General features: G+C 41.7%; 1 protein-coding gene across 2 annotated transcripts in view; it reads right to left on the minus strand.

Annotated features, from left to right (window-relative positions):
- Window positions 1–18,130, minus strand: part of LONP2 (lon peptidase 2, peroxisomal) — a 94,835-nt gene that overhangs the window by 25,794 nt on the left and 50,911 nt on the right. For both annotated transcript variants that reach the window (XM_075940219.2, XM_006121177.5), the window contains exons 11-12: window positions 16,113–16,243; window positions 900–1,042 (exon numbers count right to left, since the gene is read on the minus strand). In XM_075940219.2, coding sequence (XP_075796334.1) covers window positions 900–1,042; window positions 16,113–16,243 — 274 coding nt within the window. The remainder of the gene's footprint in view (window positions 1–899; window positions 1,043–16,112; window positions 16,244–18,130) is intronic.

Raw genomic sequence — 18,130 nt, forward strand, 5'->3', positions numbered from 1 at the left:
CCTTCACACACTGTCTCTCCCTTTCCAGTGAGAGGGAACTTGAGGGACAAGCTACTAGAAGCAAGCATTTTGTATCCCATTAATATCCTGTTCACTTTTATTCCTTACTGGTTCATTGTGTCCTTCTCCAGAATTAAGGAAACAAACATGGCTCTCTGCATCAATTGTTTTTCTCTCTTCTGGTACTACATGCTGACTTACGCAGTACAACAGCCACCATTTGCTGTTCAGTAAGTTCACCTGGATCCATGATGATGCAGAGAATAACTGAAGTGCAAGTAACCAAAGGAGAAACTCAAGATAGGAAGCTTACATTCAGGGATGATATTTGGATAGTATAACAGAGCAAAGTACCATATGTGGGAAGTAAGTATGAGGAACACTGGAGGCATGCCCTTAGAGTGACAGGGCAGGGGTGACTAAGATTGGGATGGGACCATACAGTCACAAACAAAATTTTGGTAGCAAGTGGTATAATGTAAAGTGTCTGGTTTTATACCTAAAAATTCTCTTTGATTTTAATTAGGATTTGGATTTAGCTGCCGAGCCTCTGTTGAGGAGACAGGCTGCTGCTTTTTACCCAATATAAATAAATTTATAAGCTCTCAAAAAGACAATACATTATTAACTGCAGGGATCTTAGCTAACATGTAGTTACATCACAGGACTATACCAAACAGGTGTTTATTTTTTCACCTAAATAAATTAAATCTTGTTGCTTGCAGTCCAACCGAAAAAGTTCTTAGGCATAAGGAACAAACACATTCTATCAAAAATACATTTAAAAAACCACCATATCCTACACAAGATCAGTCACCAGCCATGGAATTAATCACAATGGACAAAAATACTTTAAGTGAAAAGTGAGAGTCAACGAAAGTAAAATGAAAAATGGTTACCTCCATTTCATACATAGGTGGCCCGAGGATATCTTTTAAGGCATGAAAATCAATTAATATAGGCATTTCAGGTGGCAGAGCCAGGTCAGGTGTGTCACTGATGGATTCCGTTTTTGCATCTTCTGCAACATGCTCTCTACAGTCTAAGGAAAGAAAATCTCACTTAGGGTTTTCAATAGTATTTCTTAGCTGATAACATTCTGTATTACCACAGAGGAAAACAAACACTCAGCAGATCAAGATAATTTAAAGTAGCTTATAAACAAGCCTAAAACATTTAAGTCTTTCAAAAATATCCACTTATCAGATAAGAAAATATCCAAGACAAGATTATGTGTTCTCCAATTTTACTATCAGACTTAAACATCGGAGTTATTTTAGTGGCTCAGAAGGGATAACAGTTAACTCAGAGATGATGATGGGAGAAAAGGAGTGTTGATCTACAAATGATTTCTTAAGACTAGGTTGTTTAAAATAGTAAGACATTCAAGTAATGCATCCACAGAACAAAATGCACAAAGTTTGCTTTGGGGTTTATATTTTCCCTCAGCTCTATGCACAGTATTTGTACGGTATGAGCACAGTTAATGTACCATTATACAGAAACAGTTGTGCTGCATGTGGAAACAACATATGTATTGTTCTGGTTTTTGCTAGTATTTTGTAAATATTATCAACATAGCATAGTCCTGCTCTTTTTTTTTAAATGCGGCAAATGAACTGAATATTTAATTGGCAACACTCACAACAAGTTCTACATAAAATGAAGCAACAGTACACCTGGACTAGGCCTGAACCAGATATTGTTTTGCTATATGCCTGCAATTAGCTACTATTACCTTCCTTTGGTGTTCAATCTGGTTTAAGCAATACAGTAATACATGGGTGTAGACGACTTGGGGATTCCATTAACAATACACAAACACTAAGCATAGAACAGAAACTCATCTCATTTTAAATGTAACCACTTCCATAGTTATGGTACAAAACAACTCATTAAAATGATATTCAAACACTTTGTTTAAACCCTAGCACATCCTCTGCCCAAAGAAAGTTATTGATATCCTTACCGTCAAACAAGGACTGAAGTTTGCTAGCTCCACTTCCCTCTTCCCATCCACCTCAATCCACAGATTTCATTCCTATCCTCAAGCCGTGTGTCCCATCAATCACTGATAGCTGCCAGTTGAGGTGGCAGAGAATGAGAAGTCTGCTGTTTTCAGTATGTATAAAGAAGAAAGAGGCCTGTGCCAAATGCAGATGGGTGTCATGGTGGCTCATCAGATCCTGACATGCTGGATTTCACATTATAGGCGCTCAGAGCAATATACCAACCCAGTTCAGCAATGCATGAGCTCTCAAACAGTGCTCCCATTTCTTCAGATGATCTTAGATAGCTGCTTTTGGCTTCTTAGAACTCTACACACACAACTGACTTCCCTAGTTTACATGGTGGCTAGCTGGGCCCACACTGAGCAAAACTAAAGTCAATAGGAAAAACTCCAAATGATTTCAATAAGACCATGATTTAGTGCAGCTGCTTTGTCTTGCATCGTTATCTTTGCAATGGAGTACTGTACTACTAAAATGAGTGTCTCTACCTCTTTGTCGGATGTGTTGCCTCTCTCCAAGGTGTCCCCAAAACTACCAATACCATAAGGAAACTCCTACGCAAAGATAAATATTTCTATAAAGAGCCTATCTGGCCGTGATTTATGTGTTGTTTATATATCTTACAGGGGTATGCAATCCAACTAGCCTGACCCTTAAGCCTTTTCTACATCTAAAACTTAGGTCAACCTAGTCACATTACATTGCTCAAGGCTGTGCAAGATTTCCAGACTCGGGCAGCATATTTTGGCTGAGCTAACCCTCACTGTAGATGCAGCTAGATCAAAAGAATTGTTCTATTTCCCTAGATATCATTTCTCAAAGGGGCAGATCTATTACACCAACAGAAAAGTCCCTTCTGTGACTATACGCTGCAACAATATCACTGTTGCACTTGTGTAGAGGTTCCGTTTTAAACAAAATACTTGAGGGCCACAAAAGAAGATGATCCAATAGTTTGGGTACTAGCTTGAGATTCAGGCAACCTGGCTTCAATGTCCTGCTCTATCCATAGGCTTCCTGTGTGATTTTAGGCAAGTCACTCTGTCCCTCTCTGCCTTAGTTCCACATACGTAAAACAGGGATAAGAGCACTTTTCCCTTTCTGACATGGGTGAAGACAAAGAACTGCTCAGTAATGGGGGCTTTATAAAATACCTTTAACAGATAAGCATCAAAGCTTTCTTAACCCAGACTATCTGTGAATGTATAATTATTCGCACACTTGTGACCTGAAAAAGCTATCAGTGACAACTGGCAAGAGTGCTACTAGGATATCCTGGCTGTAGTATGCACATTCTGTTTCACCGAAGAATGTGATGAAAATCAGAGTGATTGGCCATTGTCATTGTTCTGAAATGTACAGATGGATACTACGTAAGAAGTAATGTCTGGATACTGAAAATATGTTCTTAGTTCCTGTATTACAGCAGCATGGAAAAACAGATTTCCTGTCAAATGGGGTATGTATTCACCTGTATCTTTACTAAGTATAAGGTGGCAAGGAAGACACACCCTTATCCTGCATTTATGAAACAAACAGGCAGCCTGTTGACATTAATGAAAGTAAGATCTCAATCAGCCTTGGCTACAAGCACTGCATAAGATATTTAGGGTCAGAGAAGCTTCTTTGAACAGGTTTAGCTTGTTTAGGCTCTAGAAGGTGTTATGATTTTGTTCATAGGTAGCCCTTTTGTTTCCATTATCCTTACTCATTAGCACTAGAATCTTGGAGAATAAATGAATTGCTGTTTTCAATGTAACCACATCTCAGCGCCATGATAACAAGTTGCTGATCCTGAGCTGAATCTTACAAGCTTGTGTGTACAATGGTGACACAGCAGACCTGGTTATTCTGTGACTAAGTAGTTGGATGGCACAAAGCAATGCTTCAAAAGGGTCAGTCACTGAGGTACTGTAGCCAGACAGACACCCCCCATCTCATCCATCTTATTTGCCTCTCTGAGGTTCCTGAAGCATACAGGGCAGAGAAGGAGCAATACAATCAGCATAGTCTATGCTGGCTCATCTGATCCTGAGAAGCTGAAAACATAAATATGAGGAGAGAGCAATTAAGGCAATAAGCTGACCTCGAGGCTGCGAGAACTGCCCCGGCTGGCACCCATGTTGATATGATCACGTAGTCCCCTGGGAGAGGAATCTCCTACTGAGAAAAGAATCTCCAGTACTTCCAATTTAGTTCTCTCTTACAAATGTAAATTAAGTTCACAACTCCCTTGTAAGAACTGGTCTCACAAAAGACAGACCAGCACCATTTGGCATCACAGATAAGAAAGAGAAATACGTTACCCCATGGGTATAAAGATGGGTCCAGCAGCACACTCACTTTGAGTGTCAATCTACCCCTCTACCTGCTGGTCAGGTTAGGTGTTTTGACCTCCCGAGGTTTCATGGGGACGCCCACCTCATATTTTCGTCTTTCCTAGGAATTGAGGGACCAGCCCTGGCCTGATACGCTGGAGTCGAGAGGCACAGAAAGGGGTAAAAATTGTACCTGGATGTGGTTCTGTGTCTTAAGTGTACACATAGACTTAGAGCTCTTTAAAGATTAAGCTGTCACTTGGTACCATTATTTCTATTCTTCTATCTTTATCTTCTTTGTAACCATTTTTAAGATCTATATTTGCTAGCAGTTAAGAAATAGAGCAATAGCCATTGTAACCATATGATTTATAAGCTTCCTTAATAAACCTGTAACTGTTTAAGCTGTAACCTGACTCCTTCAGTTGTTGTAACAGAACCAAGCACAATTTAAAAGAACTTCAGCCAGTCATAAGGGACAGGTATAGGAAGAGTTGGGCGTTTGGATTGTGTCACTCCCGGGTGACAGATCCGTTGGGGCATCTCTCAGTCTTTCCTAGACTGCCCGCTGCGAAGGGATCCTGTATTCTATCAGCTAAAATCTGAGATGTAATAGGCTCTACCTATAGGCCAAGGGCGTCTGTCAGCCTGTTGGCTGCCTTCTGCGACGGGACCCCGGTCCTAGCAGTAAAGTCACGGACGTTAAACCTCTTCTCAGCGTGCGCGCGCACACACACACACACACACACACACACACACACACACACACACACACACACACACAGCGCCCTGACCGTCGGCTGACAGGTACACTTATTCCCAACTTGCCAGGTAACATCAGGGCTAGCACTGCCCAGAGGAGAGTGCTAACAGACAGGAGGCATAAACAAGTCTTCCTCTACTGAAGGCAAGAGGGTTACACAGTGACTCTCAGTCTGGGTACCCAATACCTTTGACAGATAGCTCCAACTCTCTCTTAAGACTAGTTCTGCACATATAACATTCTGCATGCTGCTGCCAGCCTGAATATGCCAAATAATGTAAACAGAGCAAGTATTTTATTTGCACTCAGCCTCCATGTATGCTGGCATACAAGTGATAGGGTACTGAAGAAGAGAATGCAAATAAGGACTCACTTGCCTGCGGCATCTGATCCAGATGCAGACGAGTGATTACCATTCCCTTTAGAGCATGATGCAACATGCTGGAAATATACAGATATTTCCATGGCAGTCGTGTCGAACATTATTATTTGGGTTTTGGAGGAGCGCCTAGGTGCCCTGCGCCCTCTAATGTAGTAGGCACTGTTTGTACACAGATGCATAATGGTGATGGTGCTACCCAAAGAACTAAAAATAAATAATCTAGGAACAAGCTAATAAAATCTAAAAATTTACTTACAGAAGGAATGCTTTATTATGGCATGATGTACTGATTCCAAGCCTTCCCTCTCCCCGCTATACTACTTTAGGGAATCAACTTCTGCTGCTTTAAGAGAACACTACGTCACACAGCTTTCTTTTCTTTGAAGCTTCGCCCCCCAATTCAAGTGGACTGTTCTTAATTTCAGAGAGAGATTTACTTCTCTCCCAATCCAGTGGAGCTACATAATTTCTATGAATGTTAATCAAAGATATACAGGAATAGTCCTTTCCAGACCAACACTTTCAAATATATGAATTCATCCATTTAATTAAATACTGAGAGCTGTCCTCTTTCATAAGGTATCCATGAGGAATAGTATGAGACACTAAGGGTACGTCTTCACTCGCCGCGCCAGAGGTTGACCTTCTGGCATTCGATTTAGTGGGTCTAGATAAGACCCATAAATCAAATGCTGATTGCCGGTCTAGCCAGTTCCTCTACTCCTCTCAGACGCGAAGAGTAAGAGAAGCCAACGGAAGCCTTTGCTCTAGTCAGCCTCCCACTGTGGCGATGCCACCAAGCTTGGCTTAAGGTAAGGTGATTCCAGCTATGTATTCTATGTAGCTGGAGTTATGCACCTTAAGCTGACCCTGCAGATCTAATGTAGATCTAGCCTCTGTCTGCATTTCATAGGGCAGATTAATAACAAACTGCCTTTTTAACTCTCAGGCATGCCCTTACAAAAAACAATGCAAACACTAACAATCAAGGAAGTCTCTTGTTAAATCACTAGTAACATCCTCATTAACCTCACTTCACTTATTGACACTAAAGAAACTTAAATTCCACAATGAACTTTTTCATTTTCAACATACAACCATCAGTTCCTTTGAAACTCCTCCTCACTCTGAGGACCCTTCAATGCTTTATATCATATGTTGGACTGGGATTTCTGCTGAAGCAGTATACAAATGAAAGCACAATGGGATAAAATAGCTATGAAAAGAATAGAAGTGATAACAGGAGAAGCAGGGCCCAAATGATACTTTTTCTGACCCAAAGCCTCTAAACAACCAACATATGTTTGCATCTATCAATTTGGTCATGGGAGGACTAAGGCTGTATCTGCTCTACGAGGTAGGGGTGGAATTCCTGGCTCACATTCACAAACTCATACTAGCTTTCATCTTCTATGAACAGTAGTGTACTATGGTAGCATAGGTAGGAAGGGAACATCTTAACTATGCTGAGTTTAAAAGTTGCCTGCAACGGGTGGGTAAGTACTTCACTGCTATCACACCCATGCTACTATTTATACTTATGCTAGCTCAATCACAGATTGTGAGGTTGTGTACACAACCTAGGAGTCATAGTCATAGCTCATAGTGTAGACATGCCCAAAGAAGCAGCTCCTGTATGCTTCTCTAGCAACTTGGCTGGAAATGACAGTGGAAGATTAGTGCTATCAACTTTAATTAACTCTGTGCCTTCAAGACATGAACAAGCTGTTAATTATTTTTTTTAGCAGATGCATAATGTTAGACTTTTTTAAATGAGACTAAATATTCAGGAAGCATAAGCACAGCCTGGTTTTGTCATAAGTCAAGATATTTTAAGTTAGATTCTCCCCCCCCCACCCTCAAGGAAAGACACGGTTTCTATATGAGTATTTCTGCCTGCTTTTTACAGTATCTAGTTCTCTGTATGCAGCTGAGGCATACACAGAAGCTTCTTGTAAACGAATTGGTAGTTAATTGCTGAGGCCATCTGCCTTATTAAAAAATAAGCTTCTGTTTTCTTCGTACTTTAATAACCTAATTGAGTAAGCCCTGTTCTATATTCTGTAACATAAGGCACTCAACATTTCCCCATCTTCTACACAATTAACTTCAACCTTGACCCTTTCTTATGTAATATTAAATGTATGCTAAATGTGCCAAAGCCTAATTATAACCAACTCTAATTTTTTTTTACTCCAAAGATCATACTTTCTCTTGCAATGTCGAAACAAACAAGTGTACTGAACATGAGAAATCCACAAAATACCAAATAATCAAATTTGCATTAATTATAAGCATATGCACATGCACATGCACATGCACATGCACAACAAAGCTACCACCATAAATCATAATGCAGGTTACATGACACGCTACCTCGCTACTGTTTGCTGTGTTTTGTGGACATGTTGGTCCTAGGATATGAAAGAGAGAAAGTGCAGGAGGGAGTATGTTTTATTAGGAAAAAAAATGAGCTTTCAAGCTCCACAGAGATCTTCTTCATTTCTGGGTAGTTAGTCTTATCTCACTGATCTACCAAAACTGTATAGAAACAATTATTTAGGAACTATTTAACATTATTAGATTCAATGAGAAATATTAACTCCAATTTTCAAAAGAATAAAGTGTGCATGTGGAATTATGGGAGGGAAAAAAGGAGATGGAGGGATAGAATCTAATCCAGTGGTAGGCAATCTGTGGCCCACTGGGGCTCCACCTGCAACCCATGGAACCTCTGTATGTCCCTGTTCCTCCATCCCCAAAACATGCTCCTCTTGCACTGGGGCACAAGAGCCCCACACTTCCTATTTCTCCCCCTCCCAGCACTTTGGGAGCATGAATCTGCTGATTCGCGGCTGTTCAAGCGCTCGGAGGGAAGGGACGGAGTGTGAATCAGGCAATTTGTAGTGCTTACAAAGTGCTGGGAGGGAGGGGAAGGAAGAGGAAGCGTGAGGCCCCAGTGCACAACGGGTACATGGGGCAGAAGACCAGACAGGGGGTTCTTGGGCTGCAGGTAGAACCCCTTAGGGCTGTGTGGCCAACTGAGATGCAGAAAGGCCACTCATGCGGCCCACTCACTACTATTGGTTGCCCATCACTGATCTGTTTAAGTGAAAGGAATACTACAGAGAAGTAACTTTTCTTAAGCGTACCTATTTCAAGGACGAAGGGCTAAAATTTTTCTCTCTATTACACCAATACAATAAAGACCTAGCAATTCCTGTGATATGAGTGGTGTTACAACTTCAGACTTCCTCTGGAGTAAGAGCAGAATGTGGATCATAATCTATTTCTTCTAAAGCAATCTTCATCCAGTGAGTGACATCTGGAATAGGGATGTAATAGTATAGTCGATTAACCGATAAGCAAAAGCTTATAGGTTAATGTTATAGACCAGCGGTTCCCAATCTTTTTGATACTGGGGACCAGTAAATCTATTCATGAGCTTTTGGAGGACCGGTAACATTTATTTGCATGTTCATTAAGCAAATGATGAATACACAAATAAGTTGTTTCTGGTCCTCCCAAAGACCCCAGTGCCAACTTTAGCAAAGCTTTTGACACGCACCGCGACAGCAACAAATACTTGGGCAGAACGCGCTTTGCCCCTCCGCTCTCCACAGCAGCGTGTGCCGACCGAGCAGCCGGAGCCTGTGCAGTCCCAGACTCCCAGCCCCTCCCCCACGTACAGGAAAGCAGCAGGGGAACAAAGTCCCCAGCGCGCGATGGACCCGCATTTTAGGTAGCGTGCCAGCCGTTGGGGCGGGAGGAGAGCAGCCTGCACACCTCTGGGACCTGGCGCACAGCTGCAGAACTGCCCCCGACTCCACAGGAAGCCCGCGCTGGCCCTCCCTGTCCAGCAGGTTGTTCCGCCCCCTCCTCTTGGGTCCAATCCCGGCTGCTTTATTGGCTAGGGCTGGGAATTCTGCATCGGTGCGCACAGCGCCCAGCCTTCTCCCTGGATCTTAGTGCCTGCCAGATCTAGCCCTGCCGCCCAGGTGCATGCTCGGCAGAGATGCTGCTGCCATGGGCTCTTTGCCAAGAATTTCTCTGAGGACTGGTATTTATTTATTTTATAGGGAATGCTACCGGGCCATGGACCACACTTTGGGAAACGCTGCTATAGACTACATGCATTTCCCCCTCCCCCAATCCCTTGCCAGTAAAATTTTTAGCAAGCTGGCCAGCAGCCTGGCTCAGTCCCGGCTTGCACTGGGTTCAGAACCTACCCCTGCTGTGGCACTGCATTTAAAGAGTATTCGGAGCCAGGAGGGCAGGCAGCCCGACCCAGTTCCAGCTTGTGCTGGGTCTAGGAGCATGGACCCCTCCCCCTCAAACAGAGGCTGCCTGGGGGCTACAGAATAGTCAACTAACTGATAAGAATTCATGAGGTTAATCAACTATTCAATTAACCAATATTTAACATCCCTAATCTGGACCCAACAGTCAGCCTAAGTTATCTAATGCATAATTTTCTTTTCTCCAGCATTTTACTGTAAAGCTTAACTACATATTCAGCTGTCATTCCATAAATGTAAGGGTTTTTTTCTTTCAAGGGCCTAATCCTGAAACTCACACAATTACTACTCCATCTTGCAAACACATGTTCAACTTTTGCAGGATCAGGCCGTAGGTATTTCTCAAAAGGTTATGGGTCAAATCAATTTAGGGTGGATGTTGATAAAAAGAAGAGCATACCCAAAGTGGAAAATGACTTATTGGGAATGTCTAGCTCATTATAGTCTCTATTCAGACCTATTCTGATGGTGTCAAATTTGCATATGAATTCCAGCTCAGAAGCTTCAGACTGTAGCCTGTTCTGAAGTTTTTTTGCTTGAGGATGGCAACTTTCAAGTCCGCAACTGCATGTCTAAGGAGGTTAAGATGTTATCCCACTGGTTTTTGTATGCTACCATTATTGAAGTCTGATTCATGTCCATTTATTCTGTTGCATAGAGACAGTCTGGTTTGTCCAACATACATGGTAGAGAGGCATTGCTGGCACATGATGGCCTATATTAAATTAGAAGATGTGCAGGTGAACCAGACTTTGATAGTATGGCTGATGTGGTTAGGTCCTATCATGATGTCACTAGGGGAGATGTATGGATAGAGTTGGCAATAGGATTTGTGGCAGAGACTGGTTCCTGGGTTAGTGTTTCTGTTGTGAGGTGTATGGTTGGGGGTGAATATGTGTTTCAGGTTGGGGGGCTGTCTATAGGTGAGAACTAGCCTGCTTCTCAAGGTCTGTGAGATCAAGGAATCGTCATCTTGGATAGGCTGTAGATCTCTGATGATATGTACAAGAGGTTTTAGCTGGGGGCTGTAGAAAATGGCCAGTGGCATTCTGTTGCTTTCTGTATTGGGTATGTCATATAGTAGGTGACTTCTGGGTACCCTCCTGGCTTTGTCAATCCGTTTCTTCATACTTTGTGCTCTTATCCACATCCACCCTGACTGAATCAACTCTGATGTAACACTTCGATCTCTGTATCCTTACTATCTGTTACTTTTCCTCCCCCACTTCATGCATCTGATGAAGTGAGTTGCAACTCAGCAAAGCTTATGCCATAACAAAATTGTTAGTATTTAAGGTGCCACTGGACTCCATGCTGGTTTTGCTGAAACAGACTAACATGGCTGTAACCTGTAAAGCCTGAGCTTACGTTTATTTTCTATGTAACTTGCATAGTTTTGCTGTTCCCTTACTATTTCATCGTTGAATCTGTGGTTTTTCTATTAAACTTTTTGTTTATTTGTATCTGAAGCAGGTGGCGTGTCAATGCCAAAGTGAGCTGATAACTGGGTGGCTGGCTCCATACCCTCCAGAGTGATGAACCAGAGGGGAATGGTCTGAGTATCTGGTAGTTAAGAACTCAGGGAGGACATATTTGGTGAGATGTGGGACTGACAGAGATGTCGGTGTCATCCTGCAAAGAATAAGTAGGCTAGTGAGAACCAAGGTTAAACCTTTTGCCTATGAGAAGGCTTTTGGTGTCAGGGAACTGAACCACAAAGGCCCCCAACATTACAGAGCAACTACTGACAGAATTCGTCATTGGTCTGGGTGAAGCCCAAAACATCAGAGAAGCCTTGAAAAATAATGAAACATTTTTTCATTTATCCACCATTTACGTGAGTCCTTCTAAAATGTATGATAACTTTCAATTTAATGAAAAATTTTAAAGACATGCCATGTATATACACAGAACTATTCTATTTGAAAAAAGTTTTCAAACTGGAACAAAGTTAAGAGACACAAAATATTTTGCTTCTGATTACCTGTAGCTCTCTTTTTGTTAGTGTAGATAGAAGTGTACATAAAAGTGTTCTTTCAGTGTAGGATGAAGCAGATGGCAAACTATGTAGTTATGGGGGTAAAGTCTTGAGTGTCAGCCAGCACTGAATTTGGCTTATAATCAATTTTCTGACATTACATATTATTTCTGTGGAAATTTTTATGATCTCATGGGAGCACAGGAAATGGCAAGTTAAAAGAGAAGACTGGATAAGCACAAGTATTGGATAAGAAAAAAATAGCAAGGAAAATTCTGAAAAACAGATTTAAATGGATTTACACAGAAATAGCATGTAACAGACTTTTTCAATTAGTCAAATCCCTTTATATGCTTCTTTCTTTACTAGTCTTTATATGCTAGTTAGTAGGATATTTCTACAAGAAAAAGTCTTAAGAGCTTACTGAACCGCATATTACTAACCTGATTTTTTCCTGGTCTCAGAAAAGTCTCCACTTTCAATATGGAATGGCCACCTGAAAATTTATATTGCATGAAAAAACCCTTGGCATATAGTATCTATATGTATTTTCTCCTACCCTCTTATGTTCTCCGTTATGCATAATGTCCAACATTCTCTATGGCTTTTGGTGATTAGCATAAAGGTTACTGTATTGTGGAAAAACGTTCAGGCTTGCTAGGAACTTTGAAAGTTACCCAGCACTATCTAGACCGTTTCTCCCTCTCTCTCTCCTCCCCCCCTCCCCCACTATTTGTCTATTTTAAGTGTCCTTTTAGTGTTTATTTATATATATAACCAATATGTTACCAATACTCCCACAGTCAAACAGAAAAACAATCTCTCAACTATATTCTACATCTTGACAGCACAAGCCAGAATACATTTTGTAATTCACATTTAAAACATTCTGAGGACATAACATGCTTTTGCCTCAGTACCGAATAAAAAATATTTGTGTGGTTATTATTGGTACTTCTTACCCACGGGATAGTAATTCTGAACCAAAAATAAATGGTGAGAAGACATGAAAACTCTTACAAGCCTATGAATAAGCACCTGATTTTAATATTTACTACTGTAAATATTAGAGATATTTTAAGAAAGATGCATTTTTAATAGAGAGGCCCTGTGGTTTCATGAATAAAGCAGTTGGCTAGGATTCCAGATAACCAAGTTCTATTTCCAGCTCACCTTGGACAAGTCCTTTCACTTATCTATGCCTCAGTTTTCCATTTGTAAAATGAGGATAATTGTACTTACCTCCATTGTATATAACTTTGAGGTTGACATATGAAACTTGTTATACAAGAGCACAGTATTATTATGTGTGATATAAGTTATGATGCTACTTAGCAATCTAGGAAGAAAGTAGAAATTCTTCCTTCAGAGAAAAGAAAAGTGGCAAAGAGAGAAAGCCACAAGGCACCCACTGAAGGTCTACTTTTGTGTGTTTTTCTACGAAATCCCAATTGGAAAGATGGCATTCAACACAGAGACAAAACACCTGCTCTCAAAGTTTTATCATCCTGTCCTACGGCACAGTCACAAGCGAACAGCATGTATGCCTCCTCTCACAAAGTAAAAAATAGAAAACAGTTTTAAATATAAAGAGAGGATCCAGTCAGAACAAAATATTAAAGTCTTTACACCCTCTAGTCCAGTTGGAGAGGAAAAATAGCCATAATGCCTATGGCTAGCAAATAGCTGCATCAACACCACCAGTGTCAATGGAAAACTAAATAGCAAATAAGCCTCAAAATGAGGTAAAAGTTTCAAGCAGTTTGAGTTAATCATACGTTTCAACTACTGTAAGAGCAGTATTCTCTCCCAGCCTCTCCAGAGCCTGCATTCACTTACAGAATGCTTTTTTCTGTGCAATCTGCTCTGACAATTTCCATCATGTTGATTTGCCTAAAAGCTTAGGGCTGGAATCCAAGAAGCAAAGAAGTTCTATGAACCAAACGAAATTAACACACAATACTCTGCAGATAATACTCTACAGGCTTGTAATGTGCCTATGTCTGTCTGCAAGCCGTCTGTCTGCAAGTCTGTTTGTTCAAGAACTCCTCCTAAACGGTAAGAGCTAGGGTAATCAAATTTGGTCTGCAGCTTCCAATTAACTTAATTTACAGCAAGGTCGGTGTTTAGTTGTCTGTCCCACCCCTGAGCCCATGTCTCCTCGCCTTAGCCTGACTCCCAGGGAGAAGTCAGTAGATACCTCCAACTCTTGCCTTGAGCCCCTCAATCTCTCCCCTGAACTCCCACTCCTCCCAATGTCCTTCCCTGATTCCTGCCCCCTCACCTCCTGCCCTGAGCCATTCCTCACCCCTCAACTCTCACTCCCACATTCCTCACATATCTTTTCCATTACTCAGCCTCAATTTATCTAGATATAATCTCTTTTTAGTGTCAAAGTAGATGGGCAGGCATTGAGGATTTTTTAAAATAATGAAAAAATATTGATAGTACTGTTAATATGAATGTTGAAATGCTATAAAAACTGATTTGTTTTTCTCTCTCGAAAAAGATATGATAATCACAGACTGTTTTAGGTTCCCAGCTATTCCACAGCTACAACTTGTATCTAGTATCAAACTTCCATCTGTGGTTATTGCTTTTGGTCCTAATTAGTCTGTCTGCTATCATAATTGACAAAACAAAAATTGGCTAAGAAAGTTGTTTGGAGAAAAGCGGACTGTGCAGCAAGATGTCAGGTAGTGGATGCGCACAGGACTGGCAGCAAGCTAATGTTCATTTCCAAAGCCCGAGAAAAGTGCTAGCATAAAAGTGTACTGGGAGCTAATTTATGCACAAGTGGTTTCCAAGCTCTCAACAATTCTTCTATTGAGTATTTGTATAGTCATCTCTAAAATTATCAGGTTCACCACAGAAACAATGACTATATAGATCAGCATTTCTTAAAGTGTGTTGTGTGCCATGAGGCAGTTGGAGGTGAGCCGCGGAGAAAAGAAGTCAAAATAGCTGCCCTTAAAAGAGCAATGCCTGCTCTCCTGATAAAAAGGCAAACGGTTTGGATATTTTTGCTTAACTTCTCCCCCCCCCGCCTCCTTTTTTGTTTGTTTTTCTCAACAACTTTCCCTGGGGGCTTTTTTTGGGGGGGGGGGGGGGTGTCAACAACTTTTCCCTTGGGAATAGCCGCCATTAAAGGGGCAAGCCTCCTTTCCCCTCCCTCCCCCTCAACAAACAAATCCTTGGTGTTCCCCATCAAAAAAAATTATTGTTTGGTATTCCTCGGTATTAAAAAGTTTAAGAAACACTGGTATAGATAATTTCAAATGCCAAATTAAATAACTCAAATCTGATTTATTCTCATATTCTTCATGCCCATTTTCCATGACAGACCAATTTACACATTTCTTTAAATAAAAAAGGGATTTTACAAGGCACGAATAATGAGGAAGTTTACAAGAAAGTTATTTTTCCATTATTTATAAAATGCACATTATTCTTAAGATGCAAAACCCCTATTATACCACATCTGGAATAGAGATGTTAGTGTATAGTTATGTAAATGATTAACCAAGAAGCCTTAGTTTGTTTAATTGTAACGACTACATGTACTCCCCCCCATCTTGCTGTCTCTGTATCAGAGGCAGCAAGGTGGGGTAGGCAGGAGCTGGTGTCCGTGGGGACATTGCACCTCCCCCCTCATGCTGCAGCCTCTGACAGAGGTAGCTGTGTGGGGCTTAAGGCAGATCCATTCAGCTGGTGCCCGTGGAGAGCCAGCGTTTAATTTAACTTCCCATGAGCACCAGATCCCATGAGCCAGCTTTTAATTTAACTTCCCATGAGCGCCTGATCCTCCTTACTGCCTCCCACAGAAGAAGGGGGGAAGGCAGGAGCGAGGGCTTCATGGAGCAGCTGCCCCTCCCCACACTGCTGCTTCTATGTCAGAGGCAGCAGCCTCAGCGCAGGGATAGCAAGTTCACCAGATATGTGGACCCTGGCCGTAGCTGGGCTGGGTGGGCAGGTTGGGCTGTGACCAGAGTGGCCTGGGTGGGCCAGCAGAACCCTGGTCCAAACCCCGGCTGGAACAGTAAACTCCAGCCCCAGCTGCATTGGAGCTGCCTGGATGGGACTCCAGCCTGGAGCCTCGGCTGCTCTGAATGGCCTGGGTGGGCCGGCAGGATCCCACCTCAGCTGCCCTGGAGTGGCCAGACAGGAGCACAGCCCTGGCTGCTGGCTGCCAACTGTTAACCAATTAAACAGTAATAATATAATCATGTAACCAGTTAACAATTTTCATGGTTATTTACCTCTGGAGTAGTGAATCATGCCTCTAGAACTGGAGAGACTTCTCAAATGAAGACACCTGTGCAAATCTATTTTATGTTAAAGTACAGAAAACAAACACAAACCTTCTTCAGTCACTTCAGAGCGATCTGGCTTTGTCTCCTTGTGCTGTCCTTCTGCCACTTTCACAGCCACTGCTCTGCAAATGGCGCCAAATTTCCGATCCAAAGAGCGGACTCCAGCCTCTCTAGTGTATCTGCCAGAGAGACAATATTTCACTCTGGATTTAAGTCGATAAGCAGAGTACCATCAACACTTGTTTCACTTACCAACACATCAACGCTTCCCTCTTCCCCCCAAATTCCTACTGCTCTACAGATACATTATCAATGGTACCTTTTCATTTGTTTCCAGTTTAAAAGATTTCTCTGAAGAGGCTTCAACATCCCTAATCTGAAGAGGGAAAAAGATAAAGGAACACCTGTGTCCTGGCACCTTCTCAGAAAAATTTGCAGTAATACTAGGCGAGGTTCCCTCTAATCTTTTCCATCCTTGTGCAGATTCTTCTCATCCATATGTGGAATAATTTTTTATATGAACAGTGTTATATAATCAGCTGGATGGCATGTGAATCTCTCCTGAGTGTGAAAGGGATGTGTTGAGGCCTACCCAGAATATGTCAAATGAGCACCAGTTTAATTGTAAGTGGAAAGGAAAGGCAGCATTGTCAGATACAGGAGAAACAAATAAAAACAAAATTTGATTGGTTGACCAACAATAACCCTGCTTTTAGGGAAGTAACTAACTCAGACAGCAGTATGCAACAAAGTGCTGATTACCCCAAATGGAGCAGACGAAAGTTTTTGTAAGGGCAGAATGAGACAACAAAAATCTAATGTCAGCAATTGTCAGGCGAGTGGAGGAGTACCAAAATACCGAAAAAGGTTATATAAGATTGGCTGAAACAGACCACGAGCGGACGGGTTGCGAATCCAAAAAGCCAGGTCTGATCAACCAGGGCTTCCTCCCCGGCGCTGAATCTCGCTGCTGCACATAAGTTCCAAAAGGGGAACAAATAAGCTCCGAAAGGGGAACGAATACCGGTCGTAAGTTGTAACGAAAAATCCAAAGAAAGAAAAAACAAAGAAAAGAATATCTCCTGAATCTAAGCAATGCTTCTATCTTTCTTAACGTGAGTATTATATAATTGTTAACTCCATAAATTGTTTAAAGGTAAATCAGGAGGCTATATCTGTAGAAGAAGTTATTATTTCTTGTTTTTTTTTTTTTACTGTACTGTTTTTCTACTTTTTCTTTGTATATTATATTGTCTTAAAAGAATCAAAAATAGTGAATTGATTTAAATGGAAAATTAATTATAAAGTAAATAAAAAAAATAAATAATCTTTGTTTGACCCTAAAAAGAAGTATTCCTCTGTCTGCGGTTTCAAATCCTTTAAAGAACCAAACCCGGTTACCGAAACCGAGTACACAGATTATAGGAAACACTGGTACTGAGGAAGGGAGCAGACCTGTAAGTGACTCTTGATCCAAGAGACAAGGAGCAGTTTCAGAGAAGGCAGGCAGAAAAACATTTTCTCCCAGGTAAGGAATACATAGCTGGGGAAGGAATGGGAAGAGTACTTCTGACATCCCTGAAACAGGAACTCTGGGTAGAAGAGTTACCTTTACTTTCAAAGAAAATGATGGGGATGGCAGGGGGCAAGGGAGCTCACTATGTATGTTGCTGACATCTGTCTACTGTCCTCCATGCTGCTGCCCTCTGCAAGGCTTCCTCAGCACTTCCCAATGGGCATTCTTTTGGTCTGCCACTCAGAGGAAGGAGAAAGCGAACAGGGTCTTACACAGGCAGGATCATCCCCTTCAGTCTTTGTGTCCTCTCTCCTGCTTTCTGCAGTGGGAAATGGATAGTGCAGCCTGCTGCCTTTTCTACCTTTTGTTCAAGTCAAATGTGGAGTGATCTGCATCACTCCAGCCTTGTGCCAAATTTTCATCTCCAGACGTGTTCCGTTTTCGTGTACGTCTAATCATTGTGTCTGTGATCATCCTGCATCCTCGAGTGACGTGTGCAAGGTTGAGATGGGAGATAGATTCCTTGTACTCTCCATCCCATCTGTATTAC

This window comes from Pelodiscus sinensis, chromosome 12 (assembly GCF_052426305.1).
Source record: "Pelodiscus sinensis isolate ZL-2025 chromosome 12, ASM5242630v1, whole genome shotgun sequence".
NCBI classification, from domain to species: domain Eukaryota; kingdom Metazoa; phylum Chordata; order Testudines; family Trionychidae; genus Pelodiscus; species Pelodiscus sinensis.